The sequence below is a fragment of the Vicia villosa genome, linkage group LG4 (assembly GCF_029867415.1).
Source record: "Vicia villosa cultivar HV-30 ecotype Madison, WI linkage group LG4, Vvil1.0, whole genome shotgun sequence".
Classification (NCBI taxonomy): domain Eukaryota; kingdom Viridiplantae; phylum Streptophyta; class Magnoliopsida; order Fabales; family Fabaceae; genus Vicia; species Vicia villosa.
Window position 1 is genome coordinate 146900540 of NC_081183.1, and position 24223 is coordinate 146924762.

The 24223-nt window shown below is 33.8% G+C and overlaps 2 protein-coding genes across 2 annotated transcripts; one reads left to right on the plus strand and one right to left on the minus strand.

Moving 5' to 3' along the window:
- Positions 1-14771: 14771 nt before the first annotated feature.
- LOC131599887 (probable pectate lyase 16) lies at positions 14772-16450 on the plus strand. Its single transcript, XM_058872128.1, has 4 exons — positions 14772-15517; positions 15637-15740; positions 15848-15986; positions 16093-16450. Exons 1-4 carry the CDS (start codon positions 14930-14932, stop codon positions 16309-16311), a joined length of 1050 nt encoding a protein of 349 aa, XP_058728111.1. The 5' UTR covers positions 14772-14929; the 3' UTR covers positions 16312-16450.
- Positions 16451-16635: 185 nt separating this feature from the next.
- On the minus strand, positions 16636-18017 carry LOC131599886 (LEAF RUST 10 DISEASE-RESISTANCE LOCUS RECEPTOR-LIKE PROTEIN KINASE-like 2.7). Its single transcript, XM_058872127.1, has 3 exons — positions 17180-18017; positions 16945-16989; positions 16636-16846 (listed from the first exon to the last, which is right to left on the minus strand). The coding sequence occupies exons 1-3, from the start codon at positions 17967-17969 to the stop codon at positions 16719-16721; spliced, it is 963 nt and encodes a 320-aa protein (XP_058728110.1). The 5' UTR covers positions 17970-18017; the 3' UTR covers positions 16636-16718.
- Between the last annotated feature and the right edge of the window lie 6206 nt (positions 18018-24223).

Genomic DNA, 24223 nt, shown 5'->3' on the forward strand with positions numbered 1-24223 from the left:
ATTTCGATAAAAAGTCAGTTCACCGTATTACACTTTCCCTTCCAAATTCATTCTTGTTTATCCCTGAGTGTTTTTGATGTGGGTTTCCAGTTTCATCCATCACCATTTGTGGATGTCTCTGTCGATTTGCTTTCCCTTCCAAATTCATTCTTGTTTATCCCTGAGTGTTTTTGATGTGGGTTTCCAGTTTCATCCATCACCATTTGTGGATGTCTCTGTCGATTTCCTGTCCCTTCCAAATTCATTCTTGTTTATCCCTGAGTGTCTTTGATGTGGGTTCCGGAGATCTTTCTTTCTGAACATCTCTGTTGTTTTCCTGTCCAGATTTCCTTTCATGTTTTATCCTTGAAAGCTTCTGTCGACTGTCTCTTTCTTCTGCGAAGTCCAATACTATTCCTGGATAACACATACCTTTTCCTTAGTGGAGTCCTTTCTCATCCCCCCAGTGGTGTTATATTTCTCTCTATTCCATAATCATACTTGATGCATCCACTAGCATCACATTATACCTTAGGTTCAAAAATTGTGTGTGTTATATTTAAGTCTCTTTAATCACGTCGAGCTGAGGATTTTAACCCTCACATCTCCGGATAGAAGAAACTTAAATAGGGGCATCTGTCATACCCCAATTTTTGACCCTAAGATCATACATCATTTGCATTTCAATCATCAATCAAGATCACAATCTTGAGGTATCATTTTTCCTTTGAGGGGAATCATCAAGCACTTTTAGCTTTTTATTTGTTTTATACTAACCAAAATCCAAAAATATGTATTTTGTCTCTTTTGTTCATATTTTACAGGTAAAAGATCGGGCAGAAATCAAAACAGTGCAAGAAAACGGATTTTTGAAGATTTCACTATGGAAATCGATTTACCCATGAGGGAAATCGATTTCCCTGGGGCGAAATTCAAAAAATATAAGGAGGGAAGCATGACATCATTTTGGCACCAATTTTCTTTGATCATTTTTGTCATTTTACCAATTTTCCACCTCATCAAAATTAATTCCCTTCATTAAACCTTTTTTAACCCCATTTTACCATTTTTACCATTTAAATACCATTTAAACACCAATTAAACACAAGTTAATTACCAAATGCAAAAAGACCAAACTACCACTACTCTTGCTCCCATCCTATAAATAGAGGTCTCTACTCCCTCATTTCTCAAGCTTGGATAGCCAAAAAAGTTCTTGCAAATTCATTTCTGAAGCTTTTGATAGCCAAAAAAGTTCTTGCAAATTCACTTCTCAAGCTTGGAGAGCCAAAAAATTGCTTGCAAATTCATTTCTCACCCTTTCCAAAACCCTCACCCAAAGTTCATTTTCATAGAATTAGTGAGATTCACATTGAATCTTACTAGTTTTGAACTAAACCTCCTACATTTCTCTCTTTTGTTTGTTCATCTCCAATTTTGAAGGATCTACACACTTTGTGCTTGTTCTTGAAGCTATTTCAACATTTGATTCAAGAATTGGTAAATTCCTAAACTCTAAGATGTAGATCTTTGTTGCTTGTGTTCAATGCATCTTTAATGCTATATTGGTCCTATTTGATGGTGAATTGATGGAAAATTCGTGCTCCAATTGATATGTGATCATAAGGTGTTTGTATGTTTGCTTAAGTCAAGTTTTGTGCTTCTTAATGCTGATTTTTTGAAAACTGCACTGAGGAAATCGATTTCCTCCTTAGGGAAATCGATTTCCATTCCGTTTCTACGCCAGATTTGAAAACCTGCACTAAGGAAATCGATTTCCTCCTTAGGCAAATCGATTTCCCCTGGGACAGAATGTGTCTTTTGCCTTTTTTATGCTTGTTTTGGCTTCCTTCTTCCTCCACTTCATTAATATCATTGGATCTAGGATGTTGATAGGTTTGAAATGACCAAATCCATAATATTAGATGAATGATATTAATGATAATGTGAGTTGATTATCTTTTATGCATTTTATTCTTCTTCTCCTTCTTTTTTCCTTTTGATCGATGAAAGTCTTAATACCTTGAGAATTCTTATGGATTCTTGGTAAAGACTAGATCGTTACCTATTTTCTTTTCGTGCGGTATTGCTTTCGGAGAGTGATCTACATATCGCTTCTCTCGCATGCATTAGCACATAAAGTTTTGACCGGCCTCGTTGTAGGGTGATTTCTACATAAATCACTTGGCGATCTGCTTAACATAGCGCAATATTTCGTGTTCCGAATAAAAAAAGATCAAATATGTAAGAGAATTGTATGCGGTTGATTTATGACTTATGGAAGTTTATCGTGTAGTCGCTATGATTTTATCAAGCTTCTGATAAATGTCCATTGAATTTAAATCCGAGAACATCCTTCACTCACCATCGATCTTTATTACTAATTTTGATAACATACTTGACAAGTTTCAAGATGGTTATCTTTAACATTTAACAACTAACTTTAATTTCCGCAATTTATTATATTGCTCTTTATATTTCTCGCTTTATCGCTTTATTTTATCATTTCATCATATTTACATTTCGCTATTTTTCTTTGTCCATTTGGACGTTTATATTCCGCTATTTTCTCTTTGTCCATTTGGACGTTTATATTCCGCTATTTTCTCTTTGTCCATTTGGACATTATGTTTATGTTTCCGCTATTTTCTTTTGTCCACTTGGACCATACTTTACTTTAATGCTAAAACACTAATAAACAACAAAAATCTAAAAATCGTTTAAGGCTCTCTTTCGGACTATTGGTTACTATCCCTAGCATTCTGGAGATTTGGACTTATGGACTTAGTACCTCTGGACCCTTATTCTGTTATTACTCTGCTGTTATTCTGTCTGTCTGGCATTGGATTGTTGTCTGTTTGTGCATGCAGGTATTTCCTTGAAAGTCCTTGATGGCTAAATCTAAGGCATTGATATAAGGATTTTACCCGAAAACAGCCGTTACTCTGCCCGATTTTCGTCAGAATTTTAATGTGCTTAATGCAAAGTGGTGCTAAGATAATAAGTTCATCTGGATCCCCAAGTGATAATGTGTTGGTTTAATATTGATATTCCAAAGGATGGGAAATTTACCTTGACCCATAATGTCAAGGGTTGGCTTCTTCTTCGGTTAGACCGTTCTTTTCCTTAGCTTTTATTTTACGCAATAGGATAGCCTCTTCATCTCCTCCCCTTCTTTAATTTTCAAAATCTTCTCCCTTTTTACAAAACCTTCTTATGTTTGCAACCTTTTCAAAACCTTTTCTTTAAAAATATCTTTCGCCCTTAGTGGCCTTTTCTTCAAAAGTTTAGACACGACTAATTGTTGAAACGAGTGGCGATACCCCACGATTTTGAAATTGATTGATATAGTGAGATCTTTTCCGTGTGAGAGAGCTAGTGGCATACTCGTCGATTTTATCCGAGTTGGAGCCCTTCTTTCATTTGCGACGCAAAGAACTTGTTTGTTCTCATGCTCAAGATCAATGGCTGAGTATTTCTCTCCGACGACAATAAAGTGTTTATTCATTTTAAAACGTTTTCCCTTTTAAGCGAAACTACATTAGCTCTGACTTCTCCATTGCACCGAGGAGGTATGTAGGCACAAAGCTTAACCACTACGCCAAATTTAAGCTGTAGCAGCGCAGCTACTAAAGCGCTTTTAGCAAAAGCGCTCTCGTATGGTTCGCTAAAAACAAAATTAATAAACAAGGGAAAATGATGCAAAAAAAGCGCTCTGGTAAGGGGGTATGAGAGCGCTTTCAAAAAGCGCTCTGGTAGGGGGGTATGAGAGCGCTTTTAAAAAGCGCTCTGGTAGGGGGTGTTATTAAAGCGCTTTTGAAAAGCGCTCTGGTAGCCCATTTAAAAAATTATATTTTACAAATACACGCGTTTTGTTTCAGATCCAAAACACGCGAACCTTCTTCTTCCTTTCGTTGCTCCTTCTTCAAACTCCCTCCCTCCAGCAACCGTCTCCTCTCCGTCGTGACTCCCTCACTGCCGCCGTCCTCACTCCCTCTCCAGCCTTCAACCGACTCCGCCGCCGCCTTCCTCACTCCATCTCCAGCCTTCAACCGTCTCTTCTCTGTTCAGGTTAGGGTTTAACCAGTAAGCGCTTCTCTCTCTCTCTCACTCTCTCTAGATTTTCTTTCTCTCTCCGAAACTTGATCCAATTTTCCTCCATATTCGTCTTCTCTCATATCTGTATTGAACCGCAACAATGAAACTGCAATATTCATTACAATTTTTCAGGATCTACGTTTTTCATGTTTATACTTTTGATTTTCGTGCTTTTTGGTTTTGGTGATGAAATTGAAGTTCTGATTCGTTTGATCTGTGTTTTTCTGGTTCGTTAGGGTTTATTTGAATGGGGAGAGGAAATATCGTGATAAGGATGATTGATAATTCTATGAGTAGGCAAGTTACGTTTTCGAAGCGGAGAAACAGTTTGTTGAAGAAGGCGAAGCAGCTGGAATTTTGTGTGATGTTGATGTAGGAGTTATAATCTTCTCCAGCACTGTACAACTCTATGATTTTTCAGGAATCCAGTTGGTCCAAAGATGCAAGTTAATGGTAGAGGGCATGCGAGAATGATAGACCTACAAGGGATCCATGTAAGTGAAGCAATTCACGTGCTGAAACATGAACTGGGTGTGCTAAGAGGCACAACCAGAGCTACAGAGCAGCGTTTGCAGGTTTAATTTTCTTTTCTGCTATATCTGTTTCATCAACTTTTACATGATTCAAGATTTTCTATATGTAGTTAGTAATAATCACGTTTTTCTATTGTAGGTTGAGCTTCAAACAGTGGATGGACTGGTAAAGGATAGAACACAATGTGCCCCTGCCGATTATGTTCCACAGAATATGAATCAAGTAATTGTACCCCGGAGTCTTCTGTGGCAGGATCCTTTGGGGTACAGTTACTTGATTCATATTCTGTGACACAATACAACATAGCTCAGGTGACTACTGGTTCTCCACTAAAGCATCAATACAACATAGCTCCAGATAATACAGGAAGCGTACATTGGTTGCATAAGAACTCGGAAGTTGTTTCCCATTTAGTTGTTTTGGTTTAGAAATATGTGAATTGGTTTAGTTGTTTTGGTTTAGAAATATGTATATATGTATTTTGATTTACATTAATGGTATATAATATAATACTTTTTTTGTATATAATCGATATCGATTATAATGGTATATATCGATTAGAAATGATAAATTATAGGTTCATGAAAAAATACTGCCAAAAAATAGTAAATTACAGGTTCTGAAATATTGCTGCCAAAAGTGCAGGTTTAGAAATAATAAAAAAATTATAAAAATAATAGACACCTACAAAAGCGCTTTTCCAGAAAAAGCGCTCTCATAGGCCACCCTACGAGAGCGTTTTTTCCAGGAAAACGCTCTTATAGGGGGGTCTACCAGAGCGCTTTTTTCAGAAAAGCGCTCTTATAGGGGGGGTCTACCAGAGCGCTTTCAAAAGCGCTTTTGTTACCTACGCCAGCGCTGGCTTTCACAGCGCTTTTAAGCGCTTTTAAAGCCCAAAAAAAACGCTTTTAAAGCCCACGCGTGTTGTAGTGAACGCTTTGCCGAGCTTATTTTAAAAATAAAACAAACTCTTTTTTTTAGCACACACGACACAGATTTTCAAAAAGGTTCCTGTGGAGTACCACAGATATGAGGGGTGCTTAAAACCTTCCCCTTGTATAAACAACACCCGTACCTAAGATCTCTTCTTTTTGTTTTAAAAACAAACTTTGGGTTTTTTCGTTCTTTTCCCTTTTCCTTTGGAAACAATAAAGCGCGGTGGCGACTTTCACTGAAATATTGAGTCGAGTCAATATAATGGCTTCGATATCAGATTTTCCCCGCTACACTCAGATTACAATTGGCAGATCCTTCTTTGTTTGCAATTTGCAGCCGTTTTACTCGTCAGGCTTGCATTGGCTATAGAATAATATACATTTGATTCTAGAACATCTTGTTGTGTAAATTCATCGTCGTGTTGCTTGTTTGAGCTTGAATTAAACATTTTTTTAAGAAAACAAAATTAACTCATTTCATTCTTAAAATATTGTGATATATTGTGTTTGAGCTTGAATTACATTTTCTTTAAGAAAATAAAATTAACTCATTTCATTCTTCTGCATTTTTGTTGACATTACAATTACAATTACAATTTTATGCATTTCAATGACATATTGAAGAAGTGAATGTCTGTCTATTACTTATACCACATGTATGATATTGAAAAGGTGGTAGATATATCTCTTGAATAGAAATGAGATCTTTATTGAAATATGATCTTTAAGTACTTTAAAGTATGGCCTTGTTAACCAAATTGATAATTAGTACTTAATTGATTGATGAAAGTCAAACTATTAGCTGTCTAAGCGTATATACTCTTATAAGCATAGGTCAATCCATTCCCGGTATATTGGTGCTTCTGTAACTGATTTCTGTTTTCCTCCGTAGACTATATCCATAAACGACTGCCTACTTACCTCGTTTTACATACAACCAGGCTTCATATAAACAGTCATAATATTGAATAATACTATTTCATTTCACACCACCTATATTATTTTTGTAAATTCTTCGGTACCCTTTAGTTTTAGTTTTAGATGGATACCGGTACCCTAAGTGTTAATTGATTTAAAAGTTTTATTAGCTTAATAAAATGATAGACGTCTTGTCAATAAAATAAAATAAAATAAAATGATAGACGCAATTAATACTCGAAGTATTCTACCTCATTTTCAACTGATTAATACGTATATGAAGTATTTCTTGCCAAACAAGCCTAACTTGGTTTACATAATCAATTCAGCCACACTGATTTAGACCACCCCTCTAACTAGTATTATGTCATGCATGCAATCTATATGAAATTAAAGGCCAAACTATGTATGAGCCATGAACCTTTATTCTTCTATAAATAGACCATCGTTTATTATTCTTCTCATTCAAAACACATTCACCAACCCAAAGTACTATCTTACACATATCCAATTTTCTTCTACCTCTCCTTGCTTTAAATACAAATATGAAACCCATGAACCTTTTCCTTTTGACATTGCTAATTATGGCTTTGGCCATTACATTATCATCATCAATATCTTATGCAATGGAAGAACCAAACTCTAATCTTCAAGGAACAAGCCACTTCATCCTTTCCCGAAAACAAAACAGAGTCTCTCTTACATGTGATAAATATCCCAAGATTTGTCATATCAAAGGTAGTGCAGGCCCTGATTGCTGTAACAACAGATGTGTCAACTTAACCACAGACATGTTTAACTGTGGGAGGTGTGGAAAGAAATGTAGCTTTCCTAAGATATGTTGTGAAGGTAAATGCGTGAATCCCAGGAGTAACAAGAAGCATTGTGGGAGATGTGGTAACAAGTGCGACAACAGAGGTTCTTGTGTTTATGGGATGTGCAGCTATGCCTAGAAACTTGAAATTGATTGTGGTATATATAGTGTGAACAATAAAGCAGCCACTACTAGAATATATTTTATCTTAATTTGCATTCATTAATTGGTGACTTGGTGTAATAATAAATAATATTGCTATTTGTTATAATTGTAGCAAAAAAAGAAAAACGTATTGGTTGTTTATGAAATAAATAACTATTCCAATTCTTATATTTTACTATATAGTACCTCTTTTTTGTTTTTAACGCAGTAATTGCTTTTTTTTTTTTTATATATATACTTACCCATTATAAACTCGTGCATCCGTAGGGAAAGTTCTTTTAAATCATAAATCATTCAATAACAATGTCATTAAAAAAATATTATGGAATATAATAAATTTTGTGTTAATAATACAAAGTGGTGATTATTGTTGGACTTGATAGGAAGAACTACAGTTCGATCTTCTGCAATTACGATTTGAAAGAGATTGAAACTATTTGATGTTAGAACTGACTCCCGAACTAAATTAGCCAGTTCAATGGACCGGAGACCGGTGGTAAAAACAAAAACAAAAAATCTGAACAATTGTATTTTTGTCTTAATACAACTTCATATGTATTAACAACTAAGAATAAAATATCAATTCAAAAAAATCTGAGAGTAATCATATCAACAAACATTGCTCTAATTAAAATTTCTAATAGAATATCTACGAAGAAGTTTATAGATATCTCATCACCTATACAACAATAACGTATGAACATTTTCATTTTACCAAATGCGATCATAAATGAGATTGAGAAGATGATGAATTCTTTCTGGTGGGGGGAAGATATAATAATATTAGTGGTATAAGATGGATGTCGTGGGATAAGTTAACAGGTACTAAGAAGGAAGGTGGGTTGGGCTTTAGAGATCTTAAAGCTTTCAACATGGCTAAGGTGGCTAAACAAGGATGAAACTTGATTAGTAAACCACACACTCTTGTTTCCAGAATCTTCAAAGCAAGGTATTATCCTAGAACTTCTTTTTTCGATGCTAAAATCGGGTATAATCCTAGTTTTGTTTGGAGAAGCTTGTGGAAGGCTAGAGATGTTTTAGCGCTAGGTTGCAGGTGGAGTATAAGAGATGGTAGTCAAATTATGGCGATGAATGAACCTTGGCTTAGGGGCAGAAGAGAAGGTTGTCTTATTGGACCCGAAAAGCAGGGTACATATGATATTACCGTTAAACAACTTATGCTACAAAATGAGAGACAATGGGATATGTGATTGATAAGGAAATTATTTGATTAAGTAGCTTGTGAAGACATATTACAGGTCCCATTGTTGAAAGAGGTGGTAGGAGATACAAATTATGGAGGAGTTCTTTTGTGAGGCAAAATAACAACAGTATAAAGGAGGATTGGAGTAGTCTTTTGAACATATTAGCCCCAGCTAGAGAAAAACACTTTTTGTGGGGAATTTTTAGGGATTGCTTACCAACCCGTACCAATCTTCGACAACATTTTGTCCCTTGCCCGTCTGTTTGTCAGTTTTGTGAGAATCAAAATGAAGATGTTTGGTATATTTTCTTCGGTTGTGATATAACTTTTCAGTGTTGGAGAGAAGCAGGTTTGTCCAATCTTCTAGACCCCCGGTTACACTCTTTTAATGATGCAAAATCTCTTATTCTTGATTTTTGTAGTTCGGAGGATAGGAAGGTTGCAAGGAGATTTGCAGTTATGATGGATGTGATTTGGAAGAATAGGAAAGATCTTATTTGGCATAATGAGAAAGAGGAAGCAACCAAGTTGGGTATGATTACGTTTCATAATTGGCAGGATTGGTTCATGGCACAAAGGAACCAGGAAAGCGAAAATAATTATCATAATGTCACCAGTAGAAACCCGTCATCGGAAGGGTATTAAAGTGCAATATGGATGTGGGGTTTAATTAGAAATGTGGGACAACTAATAAAGGTTGGTGTGTGCGAGATAAAAGTGGAAATTTCATTGTTGCAGGGGTTACTTGAGAAATTGGTACTCTCTCCATCCTTGAAGCGGAAGTTTCGACCATTAAAGACGCTATCGAAGATATATGCTATAGCTATGCACTTGGATAATGTCATCTTTGAAAGCGACGCTCAACGGGTGGTGAAGCCATCCATTCCAAACATAAGGGTGATTCCGAGTTTAGTTTAATTATTATGTCTATTAGAAACTTATTACATGTTTTTTTCAACTTCGAGGTGAAGTTCATTAAGCGTCAAACGAATTCGGTTGCTCACTCCCTTGCGAAGGCGGCCAATTCTTGATCTAGACTTAGTGTTATAAACTTGATTCCTCCTTATATTCAATCTCTTATTTTGAATGAAATGCATTGAGTTTGTTTTTGTAAAAAAAACATGCAATTTTGAAACATTAGAACAAAACCTCACAAATTTAACAATCAAAAATATATTTGACCCAAAAATAGAAGGAGGAATAGAAGTTTAGAAATTAGCTCTAATGAAAATATTTAATTGATATAGAAAGATAAATTATAGTCCCCCTATAGAAAAATATTATTCATTTTTTTGAGTTTTGGTCCCCCTATTTTGAAATCTGGAACTTTAGTCCCTTTGTTTTAGTTTTTTGAGGATTTTGGTCCCCCTATAAATCCGAAGGCAATTTTTAATGAAATGGAACTCAGATTAATGACATGTTCAGCATAAATCTTAAATAAAAGTAGCTTTTTTGAACAGATTATTGCTGAACTGGCATTGACACATCATCAATAAGAGTGTCATTTCATTTAAAATTGCCTTCGAATTTGCAGGGGGACCAAAATCCTCAAAAAACTAAAATATAGGGACTAAAATTCCGGATTTTAAAATAGAGGGACCAAAATCCAAATAAATGAATAATGGAGGGATCAAAATTGCAATTAAGCTAAAATATAATAGTTAACTATATAATATTATTTAACATTTCTTTGAAGACAAGATTGGTTGTTTGTGCCAAGTTGTTTTTTTCTTTATCATGAATTAAAATTTTCAAGCAAGCTTTTGACCTTTGGAATTTTCACATAGAGCTAACCATGATTGAACACATATTTAGGCAAGTTTAATCTATCTTAGTCTAAATATAAAATTTGAGACTTGTTAATTGTAATGGCAAATAAGATAATAATAATAATAATAATAATAATAATAATAATAATAATAATAATAATAATAATAATAATAATAATAATAATAATAATAGGGAATTGTCTTTTAGAAAGCTTGAATGATCATGGAAACTAAGAAGGAGACAACCACATCACGAGTATGTAAATGATGTTTCTAATATTTTTACTTCAATCACATGGTTGGTAAGCCTATGAATATTACAAAAAATAACACTTTTAATCACGAAGCTTTCACATCATCCAGAAAAATACCGAGGTTAAAATAACGTGTTGCCTCGATTTTTATAAACACCAGGGTGAAATAACATTCAGGACATGCTTCGAATCCCAGTTAGTGCACTTTATTTTTTTATTTGTTAACAACTATAACGTAAATGATTTAACCATTCGGTTCCTTTGATAAACCGATGGATGAAATAATTAGATTTTACTATAAAACACTCGCTAAACAGAATTTACTCTAATTTTATCTTATATGTGGCCGCCCCACTGTCGAATGCATCATTTTTTCAGGATGGATTGCAAAACTGGAAAAAATGCTCTTCTACCTAGAACAAAATATTTTTTTTTCAGTTTTTGCAATCCATCTCAAACAATGGTGTTGTTGTTGTTTAAGGTTTTGAACAATTATGATATATTCCTAAAAGTGTTTCCTGATGGATGACAAGTGCTTAAAAAACATTTTTCAATTCTTGGAACAAACACCTTATTAGAAGTTGAGTGCACTCCAAACATGCAAATTGTATAAGCTAGAGAAAGTAGTGATAATCATAGCATCAACAACTAATATTGGGGAAGACATGTCTGACATTCAATACAGATCTCTACCACCTTGTATGGGACCTGGACATGCTGCATTTTTGATATTCTGGAAAAACAATCTTGATATTCTGTGAAAATTTGTTGCATACAATGTATTTTTGATATTTTTGGTAAACAATAAAACTATTTTTTTTTTTTAAAAAAAACTCTAACCCCTCTATTTTGTTTTAAAACCGAGGGGTTAAAATAAATAAATTTTTTTCAAAAATGATTACATTGTTTACCTAGAATATTAAAAATACATTATATGCAACAAATATTGTATGCGACCTGCTTATGCTGTAATTTTAATATTCTTGGTAAACAATATAATATTCTGTGAAAATTTGTTTCATACAATGTACTTTTATATTATGGATAAACAATGTTATCATTTTTGGAAAAAAATATTTTACTCTAACCCCTCGGTTGTTTTAAAAACCGAGATGATAGATAAGTGTTTCTTTCACTATTTTCATTCAACGACCTTAAACAAATCTTTGTCGTCCATATATAGGTTATCAACGCTCAAGAATCCACCATTAGTGAAACCTAAGGGACGTCCATTATATAAGTTCTCTTACGATATTGGAAATCTAAATGAAACATATGAAGCGCTTGAAAATAAGGAAACTTGGAAAAGTTCTCTTCGATGGATTGCAAGAATAAAAAATCAACTAGGTTTAAGGTTTGTTCTATTAAATTTTTATTTATACCAAAAATATTTTTGATTATTGATATTAATTATCTTACTCATTTTTTTCACCAGAAACAAGTTCATGCGATATCCGTAGAGAATATCCTTTAACAAACTCTTTTGTTTCGCTTTGAGAAAAGAGGTTCTTTGTATTCGATCTTGCCTAGAATATCAAGGAATTGAAGATCCAACATATGATCTTCATGGACAATTAATGTAATATTCTTTGTAAACACTATAACGAATTTTATTATATAAAAAAACTAATGACCTCTCAGTTTTTATGATAAACCGAGATAAAAAGGCAATAGTTTTTGTAAATTATAAAAGTGCAGAAACTGAGGTTCGAACTCATGCCATAATAAATATTTACCTCAGTGTTTTAAAAACCGAGGTGTTAATTCATTACTTTTCATGACACCCTTCGTTACCTCATTTCTTTTGCCGAGGTAAAATGTATTTCGCGTTCGACGTTAGAAGCTCTATTTGTAGTAGTGTAACACTAAACCTAGTACAATTGCATAACCTTTTAGACTAATCCAAATTCATTATCAAAGTATTGTTGGGCAAGAATATGGAGTATTCAAACAGTCTAGAGGGGGATGAGTAGACCTCTAAATTAAAACTTAAGTTGAAAATAGTTTGAAATTTTTTTATCAGAGTTTTAAAATAAAAGATGATTTGCATGGCGAAAACGAATTTCAGCGTACAAAAAGACTATGCTTAAAGATTGGAATTTGCACATAATGACTTAACCAGTTCACCAAATAATCAAGATCGAAACACAAAATTAACCAAATATACAAAATAATGACTGTATTGAATATATGTCAAAATCGCACTAGATGCGTGCTTTTACAATATCAAAACCTACGATTTTACAAATAAATCAATACCAAAAGAAAATGTAATGGCATACAATTCTAAAAAGCAATAACGAACATGTAATGTTATAATTTGTCAATTATACCCTTACTTTTTCAATAAATTCTTTAGTTAGTCATTGAAAAAAGAGAATGATTATTGAATTTATTTAGAAAGAGAAAATAAATGAGGGTATAATAGAAAAAACAACTCTAATAATCCACTATCTTGGTTGAAGAGCTTTATGCTAAAATGTCACTTAAAAAGAAACGGAGGGAGTATGTAGTATTTGTACATTGGACCTTATCTCCCTATGTATAGGTTGTATTTTTCATCTTAAGACACTTTTAGATCAAGTCAAAAGCATTTGAACAAGTTTAAAATGTCAAAATAAGCATTTTTGTGAAAAACCATGTTTGTAGTCGACTAATCCGTTCGACTCTCTCTGAAGCATATTTAAAAAGAAAACTCACTATCAAAAAGGAGCCGACACATTGGGGGCAAAAGAGTCGACACACGACACTAAGGAGTCGACTCTCTCAAACTGTGGGTTGACTCCCACTGATAGCGGTTTTGCATTTTTAATCTCTGTTCAGGTTGAGTCGACTCTCAGGAATTTGGAGTCGATACACATCACGAAGGAGTCGTCCCACGTGTTATGAGTCGACTCCAACTAAAGCAAATTTTCTCAAAACTTCTCTGTCCACTTGGAGTCGACTCTCATGCAGTATGGGTCGAGTCCCTCCTCAAATGGGTCAACTCCCACTATTCAAAATGTCCAATTTTGTAATTTTGCAACCTTATTTTTTTTGTTTCATTCTTTCCCAAAAATATACAAAGATTTTCATTATCTCCATCCTCTCTCATTGCATACATACAACAACTGCACATAATCATTTTTGTTGTGTGATCAAGAGATAGTTTAATAAGATCCAATTTAAATTATGTAATCATAATAATATTTATTTTTTATAGGTTTTAAATTTATGTATTAATGTCTATTTTCTTATATAATAACAACAAATATTTATATATTAATTAAAAAATAAAAACACTAGAAATAAAATGATTTTATGTTAAAAAGTCTATATAAATAATTTAATTGGTTATCATAATTGTTAAAATGCAAGAAAAGTAACATAATAACTAAAAATTAGAAGGAAATTTGTAAATATATTTATTTATTTTATGATCAAATATGTTTAAAGTCTTTCTAAAGTTAGGTAATTTTTATTTTTCATCTCTTTAAAATATTTTCTTGAGGAATCGTTTATTTAAAGTTAGAAATTTTAACTTTTGGTCCTCATGTTAAAATCATAAGTAGGAAACCGTCGCTAATTCAATCGTTAAGTTGTAAAAATCGTTGTTAAGTTGCAGGAAGGACCAAAATTTAAAATTTCTAACTTTAGAGGGACAATATTTAACAAAAAAAAATTAAAAGTAAAAATAACTAACTTTATAAAGATTTTAAATATATTTAATTCTTTATTTTATAAAAAAAACATTAAAAAATTACTTTTTAAAAATTTCTGTTTATGAAGGATGTCTACTAATTTATCTATTGGTGTGCCTGAATCATGATTAAATGCAAGGTTGCCCACTACTACTAAATAATAATATTATACTTTCCCGTAACATAACCAGTGGCAGTATACCATAGGCAAAATTAGATTACAATTATCTCAACCGTGCAACCACGTTTCTGCATTTTAGCAATGTACATCAATTTTGAACTATTAATTGTGCAATATATGTTACATCACCACCCTTCATCAATCGTGTGTACCACTAACACTTTGTTCAAAATAAAACTATGTACTTATATATTTCCCTCCTACAACAATTTGTTAATGTCTCAAACCCACAAACAATGGCCACTTTAACTAATTTTATTATTATTCTCCTAGTTATTATTTCATCATGTTTAATTCTACCTACCTTAGCTAATTCAAATTCAAAAAAAGATCATAACAACAACGAACTATTAGATAACATTCCAAGCTACAAAATTCCAACACAAGACAATGTTGTCATGAACACAATTGATACATGTTGGCGGACCAATTCAAATTGGGCATCAAACCGCCAATCGTTAGCCGACTGCGCGGTCGGATTCGGCAAAGACGCGATCGGAGGAAAGTACGGTGACATATACGAAGTAACCGATCCTTCCGACGATCCAATAAACCCGAAACAAGGCACACTTCGTTACGGAGCAATCCAAACCGAACCACTTTGGATTACATTTGCAAATGACATGGTAATCAAGCTGAAAAATGAGCTCATTGTGAATAGTTACAAAACAATTGATGGAAGAGGTGTTAAGGTTGAAATTGGAAATAATGGACCTTGTATTACAATACAAGGTGTTAGTCATGTGATTGTTCATGGAATTAGTATTCATGATTGTAAACCGGGTTTGGCGGGTATGGTTAGGAGTACTAATGAACATGTTGGATATCGCGAAGGGTGTGATGGCGATGGGATTAGTGTTTTCGCTTCTTCAAATATTTGGATTGATCATTGTTTTTTGGCGAGGTGCGCTGATGGACTTACCGATGTTACTCATGCTTCAAATTTTGTTACTATCTCAAATAATTACTTTACTCAGCATGATAAAGTAAGTAAATACAATGGCTCTGGACGTCATCACCAGGATTCAAACTCTCTCTTACAGTGGTGTGTGTGAGTTTTTAATAGTTATGACAATTTCGTTTACAAGAAATGTTATTGTTGCAGGTGATGTTGCTTGGACACAATGATGATTACAGTGCTGATAGAGTAATGAAAGTAACAGTTGCTTTCAACCACTTTGGCAGTGATCTAATAGAAAGAATGCCAAGGTAATTAATTAACTAATTAAGCGGATTAATTTTGTGAAAGATTCAATAACAATGTTTTTATATATACTTATTTGACTAATTACTGATTAATTACAAATGAAATGCAGGGTAAGATTTGGTTATGCTCATGTTGTAAACAACCGATATGATGAGTGGCTCATGTATGCCATTGGTGGTAGTGCTGACCCTATTATTTTCAGTCAAGGAAACTACTTTTTTGCTTCCAAAAAATCAGATGCAAAACAGGTAATAAAAAATGTTACAAGCACTTAATTATAAATTGCATCATTGTTCTTAATTATAGTTACTTTCGTGTTACTGACCTTTAATATTGCGGCCGCAATTGTGACAGGTTACGAAAAGAGAAACGGATGGAAAATGGAGTAATTGGAAATGGAGGAGTTATGGTGATGAATTCTTAAATGGTGCTTATTTTGTACCATCTGGATATGGAAGTTGTGCACCATTATATTCATCATCTCAAGACTTTGCTGCTGCTAAAGCTTCAATGGTGCCTTTATTAACACTCAATGCAGGACCTCTTGATTGTGTTGTTAACAAAGCATGTTAATTTCAGCAAACATTTTCTTGTTTTTACTTTCTACTTTTCTATCATGATTTTGATTCTTAAGTCTAAACTTGTATGGTAAAAAAAATCACACAGAATTGTTTGAGATCAATTCTTATATTGAACAAGGATTGAGTACATAATTCAAAGAGTTTATATTCTTGTATACTAATCTTCTAACACCTTCACTTACATTAGTAAATAAATAAAATAAAATAGCTAAGGGGGAAGTAACAAAAAGATAGAAATGTTTGTAAATTTGTATGGTTTTTCTGCACCGCCATATCTGAACAAAGGCGTGTTCGGTGTCTGACACAAACATGACACCGATACATATTACTCTCTCTACAGACGTGTCCATGTCAATATCTGTATCTGTGTGTAAGTGCTACACACATCATTTGATTTTTTTAGAATAATCTATTTTCATTACTTTGAACTCCACATGTGACTGGTGCTGTTTTTCTCAATTTTTTCAAGTACCAAATTCCAGCTCCAATTCCAACTGCTCCTGCAGCAGAGAATGCAGTAACTGTCCCTGAATCAACAATTCCAATACACAACATTAATCATTAGCCTATTTTTCATTTCAGTAACATATTTAATTGTGAAAAGTTTGTTTATTTCTTCTGTTACCTGCTATTACATGAACCTTCCTATTATGCTGTGCCATTTCATGATCTGCCAAACAAACAATAGCCAATTGATTTTTACACTCTCATTAACCGCAAATCATAACTCAACTAACAAAAACCGATATTGCTTGGTTAGACGTCATTACCAGAGTTCGAATTCTATTACACACGGTTGTGTTTATGAATTTCTAGTAGCTATTAGTACTGAATGAAACAGGATAATATTTTGAACATACCTTTACAATGAGTAGTAGAGTTTCCATCTTTACACAAACACACAAAACTCTGACTCACAGTATCAAATCCACAAGTTCCACCACCTTTCAATTCATCCTGACACATAAGACACCGAGTAGTAACAGGTATATCAAAATCAACTCTAATTCCATATTCAGGAACTTGATCATAAGGTTGAGGAATACCAATATCTCTCCAATAAACACTAGCATAACTAGTACAATACTTAAGCATCAACCTCAAAGATTCACTTGCTTTCGGATAATAAGAACAACAAGAACTACTAGTAAGAGAAAAAGAACACCCTGGTAAATGTCTACACAGATAACTAGCACTGTCACATGATGAGTCACAGTGTTCAGGAAAATGTTCACAAAACACAGGCTTTGGTTGAATAATCACATGCTCTTCACTACAGTTGAAAAACATGTACTCATTTTGCTTAGAGAGTTTCAGCTTTGTGCTAGTGTCTAAACTAAAGGGTCTCGTCGGACGGAAATTCTCGCCGTCCTCGCATTTCCACATGAATGAATCAGTGACAACAATGTGAGGATTGTCATAGGATATGTTACGGACTTCGTATCGGCCGGAAGGTGTTTGGAGTTCGAGTTTTGTTTCGGAGTCGGAACATGCGAGAATGTGTCTGTAGTATGGACTTCCACAGCCATCATCAATGCTGAATGGATATTTGATTGGAATGTTGCCACAGGAAGTTCTGCATAAGGTTGATTGAGATTTTGAGGTGACTATGAGGAATGAGAGAAGGATGTGAGTAAATAGTAATAACATTGTATTGTTAATTAAAGTATTTGATTGTATAGAAATCTATATGGTTTAATTTTGTAGTGTAACAATGGGAGAGTGTTGAAGAAATAAGGAATATAGATGAAGTGTTGTTCTTATAATCTCTTTTTGCTTTTATATATTCTCTATTTTGATTTCTTTAGTATATGTTTTTGTTCTCTTTATTAATGGCTTTTGCTTTCTGCACTGGTATAAGCTGGTGACACAGAAAGGAAGATTAGTGGACTAAGTAATGATTAATGTGTGTGTCTCTCTCTCTATGAGGTTTTTTTTTACTTTTTCAGTGTGCAACAAATTCAGTAATATTACTATGCTTGAGAAACTTAGAATATATTCCTTAATTTTGGAATTTCTATCTCATTGTTCCTCAAGGTGGATCTTGTCTCTTACTAAACTTTTTGGTAGGTTCTCACAAAAATCATGAATAGCTCGTTTTGAAGACGTAATGAGAAAGCATCTTCATATACTTTTTATAAGGGTGCCTCCAATTGTAGGCCTTGGTAGGTGCTAAGCTTATAAGCCGTGAAGCAAATAAGCATCATAGTTGAGAGTGTGTAATAGGAACAAGGAATCAATAAATATGTCATGGATTGGAACTTATCTATCATGAGTGGATTAGATTTGTCAATTTGGGTCATCAAACCCAACCAAGTTTACTGGATTAAATTGCCAAATTGGTTGGAATGAGAAATACTTAGGTTTGGGCGGGCATGAATATTGCACCTATATTATTACTTTTAAAAGTTTAGAGTGTGTTTGGATGAAATATTTTAACGAGGTAATGTAATGTTTTTAGGGAATTTAAAATAATTTGTACAAAATTTATTATTTGGATACAACAATGAAGAATTATTATAATGATGAAAATTTATAGAGTATTTTATCTAAGTTAAATTTAATCATTTTGAAATGACACCAAAAATCAAAGAATTTGAAATTCCTCTCATGCTCCATAGAATGTATTTGTTACTATTATTTTTTTCAAATTTTACAAATCGGTCCTCATATTTTACAAAATTACAAAGTTGACCCCAAAAATTTTCAAAAAATTGCAAAATGGTCCTTAATAACTTTTTAAATTTACAATTTGGTCCTTCAAATTTTTAAAAATTGCAAATTGGTCCCTACTTTTCAATTTTTTTAATTTGGTCCAAAAAATTAAATTTTATAAAAAATGACCCCAAAAATCCAACAATGAATTATCTTAATACTCCATCCAAACAAAATAATTTAAAAATGAATGGATTTCAATTGAATCATTTGAATTGCTTTAAATTTTAAATTCCTTTAAAATTTCCAATTACCTCATCCAAACACACTCTTAAATTTTCAAAAATGGTCGCAATGTACCTTTTGGATTTTTAATGTGTTTTAGATGAATTTAAGCTCTTTTGAAATATGTAATGCGTCCAAATTTCAAAACTCGGATAGGGCTATTTGTGCATTTCGGGTGAATTTGGACTCTCTTTTAATATGTGGTGCGTCTGGATTTCAAAATTTAGACATGACTATAAATGCATTTCGGGTAAACTTGAGTTCTATTGCAATATATATGCGTCAAGATTTCAAAATCCGAACAAGGCAATTTGTGCACTTGGTGCTAGGGGTGGGAATAGGCCAGGCCGACTAACAGGGGCCTACGGCCCAGCCTACATAGGCCTAGGTCAGGCCAGGCTTTTTAGATAAATAGAAAAGGCCTAGGCTTTTTTATAAGCCTATTTAGCTAAAAAGGCTAGGCCACAGGCCACATAAAAAGCCTTTTAAGCCTAAGAGGCCGGCCTATTTAAATAAATATGAATAATTTTATTATTATTATATTATATTTTTTACTTTGAATTAAAAATATAAAAATAAATTTTAGTTATCTTGAAGAAATTATGAAAATAAGATGAAAAGAATCTTATGAACAATGTCATAAGTTATTTCGATAAGTACTCTCAAACAAATAATATCACAAAATTTATGCTACTAGGTAAACTTAAATAAACTAATGCAAACAAACATTTAATCTCACTGATCTTTTAATTTGTTAGTCTATATAAAGACGAGTTGAATGACTTATTTACAAATGTTCAAATAAAATAGGCTTTTAAGTAGGCTAATAGGCCAATCAGACCTTCAAAAAGGCCGGGCCCAGGCCAAGAAAATAAGCCTATGATAGGCTACAGGCCATGCTTAGGCTTTGAATATTGTAGCAGGCCAGGCTCAGGCTTGGCAAAGCCTAGCTCGGCCCAGCCTATTCCCACCCCTACTTGGTGCATTTCGAGTGAATTTGATGTCACTTGTAATATGTGGTGCTTCTGGATTCAAAATTTGGATGGGACGAGAGGAGCAATTTTAAAAATTTCATAGAGTTTGAAAGTAATACTAAGGGTGCAATGAGCAACCATCTTAAACTACACATTTTTTTGGTACCACTCGGGTTAACACACATCAGGTAAATTTCGATGAAACCTTTTTATAAAATGTAGAAGATTTTTAAATTTGTCCAATATTTTCAAAGGTCTTCTTGTTGTGAAATGAAGGATTCAAACAAATCAAGAGCTATAATGCATGGAAAAGATATCAATGGCAAGCAACAAGAATTTATCAATTTAAGTGCAAGAAAAACTAGAATAGCAAGAACAAGATAAATAACAAAAACAAGCATAAATTATTTACCGAGGTAAATCTAAAATGATTTACTTTAAGAGAGATAGAAGTTCTCTCATCCTTTATAAATCAAGAGTTACAACAAAATATTACAGTTGAGTTGCAAGAAATTAGTTCATTAATGACTCAATCTCTCCATCTCTTAATAAATAAGTCATTAAAATTCAAAGTATTTTCTAACCTCTTAGAGCATCCACATCCATACCACCCAATTTGGTGGTATAAATGGGCCCCGCTTAATATAAAATATTATTTCACACTTCTCAATTATTTAAACCACTAATTAAAATTTGTAAATATCCATACTACCCATCTAAAAACTTAAAATGGGTCCCACTAATCACACAATATACACTAAAAAATTGAAAAGCACCGTAGCATTATTTGGATATGGTGGTTATGTAATACTACACCATTTGCATTCAATTATCCATACTATTATGACACAAGTGGTACATGTGGCAAATACCACCCCCTATATTTATGCTCTTAGACAAATTCAAAGATCTTTTAATTCTTAAAATAGTGAACCCTATGAATTCATATCTCTCCATCTCTTTTAAGTTTTTCTCTCTAGAAAAATTTCTCTTTTCTGAAATATTGACATAAAATGTTTTAATAGGAAGAAAGAAGAAAGAGATTGTCCTTTCACATCCATCTATGTTGGAAATAAACTCAAAACTTTGAGTAATTCCTTATTGGTACACAATGACAATTAAAGAAGGAAGAAAGAGAATTTGGGGAGAAAGGTGAATTAGGGTTTGAACAAAATTAAAAGGAGGGAGAAGAATATTTTTTGCAGATTTTCTCTCTGCCCACAAACTGTGGAAAATTCTTATTCACTTTACAACTGCAAAATTCTATGAATACAAGTGCATCTTAGAATAGGGGTTACTCCCTCTATTTATAAATTTTGGTTGTCTTCTCCCTAAGCCAAAGCCCAAAACTATAAAAGCCCAAAATAAATATTTTGGTCTAAGTCGAAACCTTGTGTGAAGCAACCTGCTTCGACATTTTAACATCTCATACAACTCGAGTTAAATTAAACTATTTCGTTATACCCTTTTTCGGTCGAGCAACATGTTGCTTCGACACAAGGGATTACAATCTCAACACACCACCTAATTCATTGTGTCTAAGCTATCTAAATTCATCATAGCTCTTAACTTCTTGAACATTTCAACCTGCACTCTTTCGTCATGATGTATGGAATTTGATTCTCAATTCTGTAGTGCTCCTAGTTCATCTACCCTTTTGTTGCCTGCTCCCGAAGATAATGGAACCTCAATTCGATGTGCTTGCTTCTTCCATGTGCTATCAGATTCTTTGCCATATTGATAGCTGACATGCTATCGATCTTCATGGTAATTGCTCTATGATCTTTCCCTGTAATCTCTTCGATCAGATTCACCATCCATGTTGCATGACATTCACAAAGAGAGACAACTATGTACTCTGATTCACACGACGATGGTGCCTCTACTGGTTCTTTTCTCGAACCCTAAGCAACTAGTGTTCCACTTAGCATAAACATATAATCAATTGTGGATTTTTTTATCCTCATCCTCATTACACCAACTTGTGTCAGTGTAAACCACATACTTACATTCTTTTCCTTCATCAGCTGCAGGAAATAGAATGCCATAATCAAGAGTTCCTTTATGATACCTTAATATCCTCTTCATTGCTGCTAGATGTGATACCTTTGGCTTATGCATGAATATACTCACCATGCCCACACTGTATACTAAGTTAGGCCTTGTGTGACAAAGGTACCTTAATGACCCAATAAGTCTTTTGTACTAGGTTGGGTCGACATAATCTTCATTTGATTCTTTTGACAGTTACAATCATTATTCTGCAAGTGTCGAAGTCGAGTTGTATTCTTTCATCTCAAATCTCTTGAGAATTTCACTTGCATATCTTTTTTTATGCATCATCAGACCTCTACTACTTTTGTAGAATTCGATGCCAAAAAAATATGAAATGGCGCCCAGATCAAATATTTTGAATTCCTTGCTAAGATCACTTTTGAAGTCTTTGATCTCTTTCTTGCAACTACTTATTATCAACAAGTCATCGATATAGAGACATATTATAATCAATTCACTCTTGCTTCTTCTTACATATACTCCATGTTCAGTTGTGCACGTCACAAATTTCTTCTCCCTTAGGAAACATTCGATCTTCTTATTCCTAGCTCTTGGAGCTCGCTTAAGTCCATGCAGGGCTTTATGCAGCCTGTACACCTTTCTCTCTTTGTAGTGTTTCACAAACCCAATTGGTTGTGCAACATAGACTTCTTCGTCTAAGGGGCTATTCAAGAATTCACATTTTAGATTCATCTGACATATGTGTCAATTGTTCAAGCTTGCTAGGCCAACAACCAACCTGATTATTTCAATCCTAGCATTAGGTGCAAAAACTTCAATGAAGTTGATTCTTTCTTTTTGAAGAAATCCTTTCGCTACAAGTCTAGTTTTGTGTTGAGTTACTTCTCCTTTGAGATTATATTTCACCTTGTATACCCATTTCACATCAATTTCCTTTAGGCAATTCGACAAGTGACCAAGTGTTGTTATCTTCGATGGACTTTAATTCTTCAGTCATAGCTTTCATCCACTTTGAATCCTTTGATTCCTCAACTGCATTGACGGGTTCGAAATCTGTGTATAAAGCGTAATCTCTTTGCTTACCATCATCATCGACCACATCATCTGATGTAATCACACATTCTTGCAGCCTTGTAGGTATGTTTCTTGTTCTTTGAGGTATGCTTGGACTTGCATCACTTCTGACTTCTTCTCTTTCGACTTCAGTGGCTAGTTCTTCATATAAGATTCTCACTGAATTCTTTATGACATTCTCAGTCCAATCCCATTCCTTAAGCTCATTTCTGATCACGTCCTTGCTAATCACTACTTGCTTGTCCATTGGCTCGAACAACTTGTATTCAGTAGTCGAATGATATCATATTAGGATCATTTAACTCGACTTCTCATCAAGTTTCCTTCTCAACTAATCTGGAACGTGTCTATGTATTATAGATCAAAATACCTTCAGATGACTCAAGCTAGGTTTGACACCAAACCAACATTCTTCTAAAGTGATTCCTTCTAGCTTCTTTGTTGTACAACTGTTCAATATGTATGTCGCAGTCGGCATAGCTTCACCTAAAATTCTTCAGTTAAATGCTTTCCTTTCAACATATTTCTCACCATATTCATGATGGTTCGATTCTTCCTTTCTGCAGTTCCATTTTGCTGTGGAGTATAGGGTGGCACCACCTCATGCCCAATCTCTTCTTTTCCACATAATGTGTCAGAGTCTTTCGACATATATTCTCCACCATCAATAGTTCTCAGAATCTTAAACTTTCGCCCACTTTTCCTTTCAACCATAGATTGAATTTGGCAAACACCTCGATCACCTCACTTTTCTTCTTGATTAGGTAAGTCCATAATTTTTACTGAAATCATCTAAGAATGTGACAAAGTATTTGTTACCTCCATCTGAATCCACCTGGATTGGAACACATACATCAGAGTATATGACTTCAAGGATTGCCTTCGACTTGCTTATTGCAT

Coding starts and splice junctions, on each gene's coding strand:
- LOC131599887 (XM_058872128.1), top strand. CDS start 14,930: ATGAACACAATTGATACATGTTGGCGGACCAATTCAAATTGGGCATCA. Junction 15,518..15,636: donor ACTTTACTCAGCATGATAAA/GTAAGTAAATAC, acceptor TTATTGTTGCAG/GTGATGTTGCTTGGACACAA. Junction 15,741..15,847: donor CTAATAGAAAGAATGCCAAG/GTAATTAATTAA, acceptor AATGAAATGCAG/GGTAAGATTTGGTTATGCTC.
- LOC131599886 (XM_058872127.1), bottom strand. CDS start 17,969: ATGTTATTACTATTTACTCACATCCTTCTCTCATTCCTCATAGTCACC. Junction 16,990..17,179: donor CTCTACTACTCATTGTAAAG/GTATGTTCAAAA, acceptor TTTGTTTGGCAG/ATCATGAAATGGCACAGCAT. Junction 16,847..16,944: donor GAAGGTTCATGTAATAGCAG/GTAACAGAAGAA, acceptor TTGTTGATTCAG/GGACAGTTACTGCATTCTCT.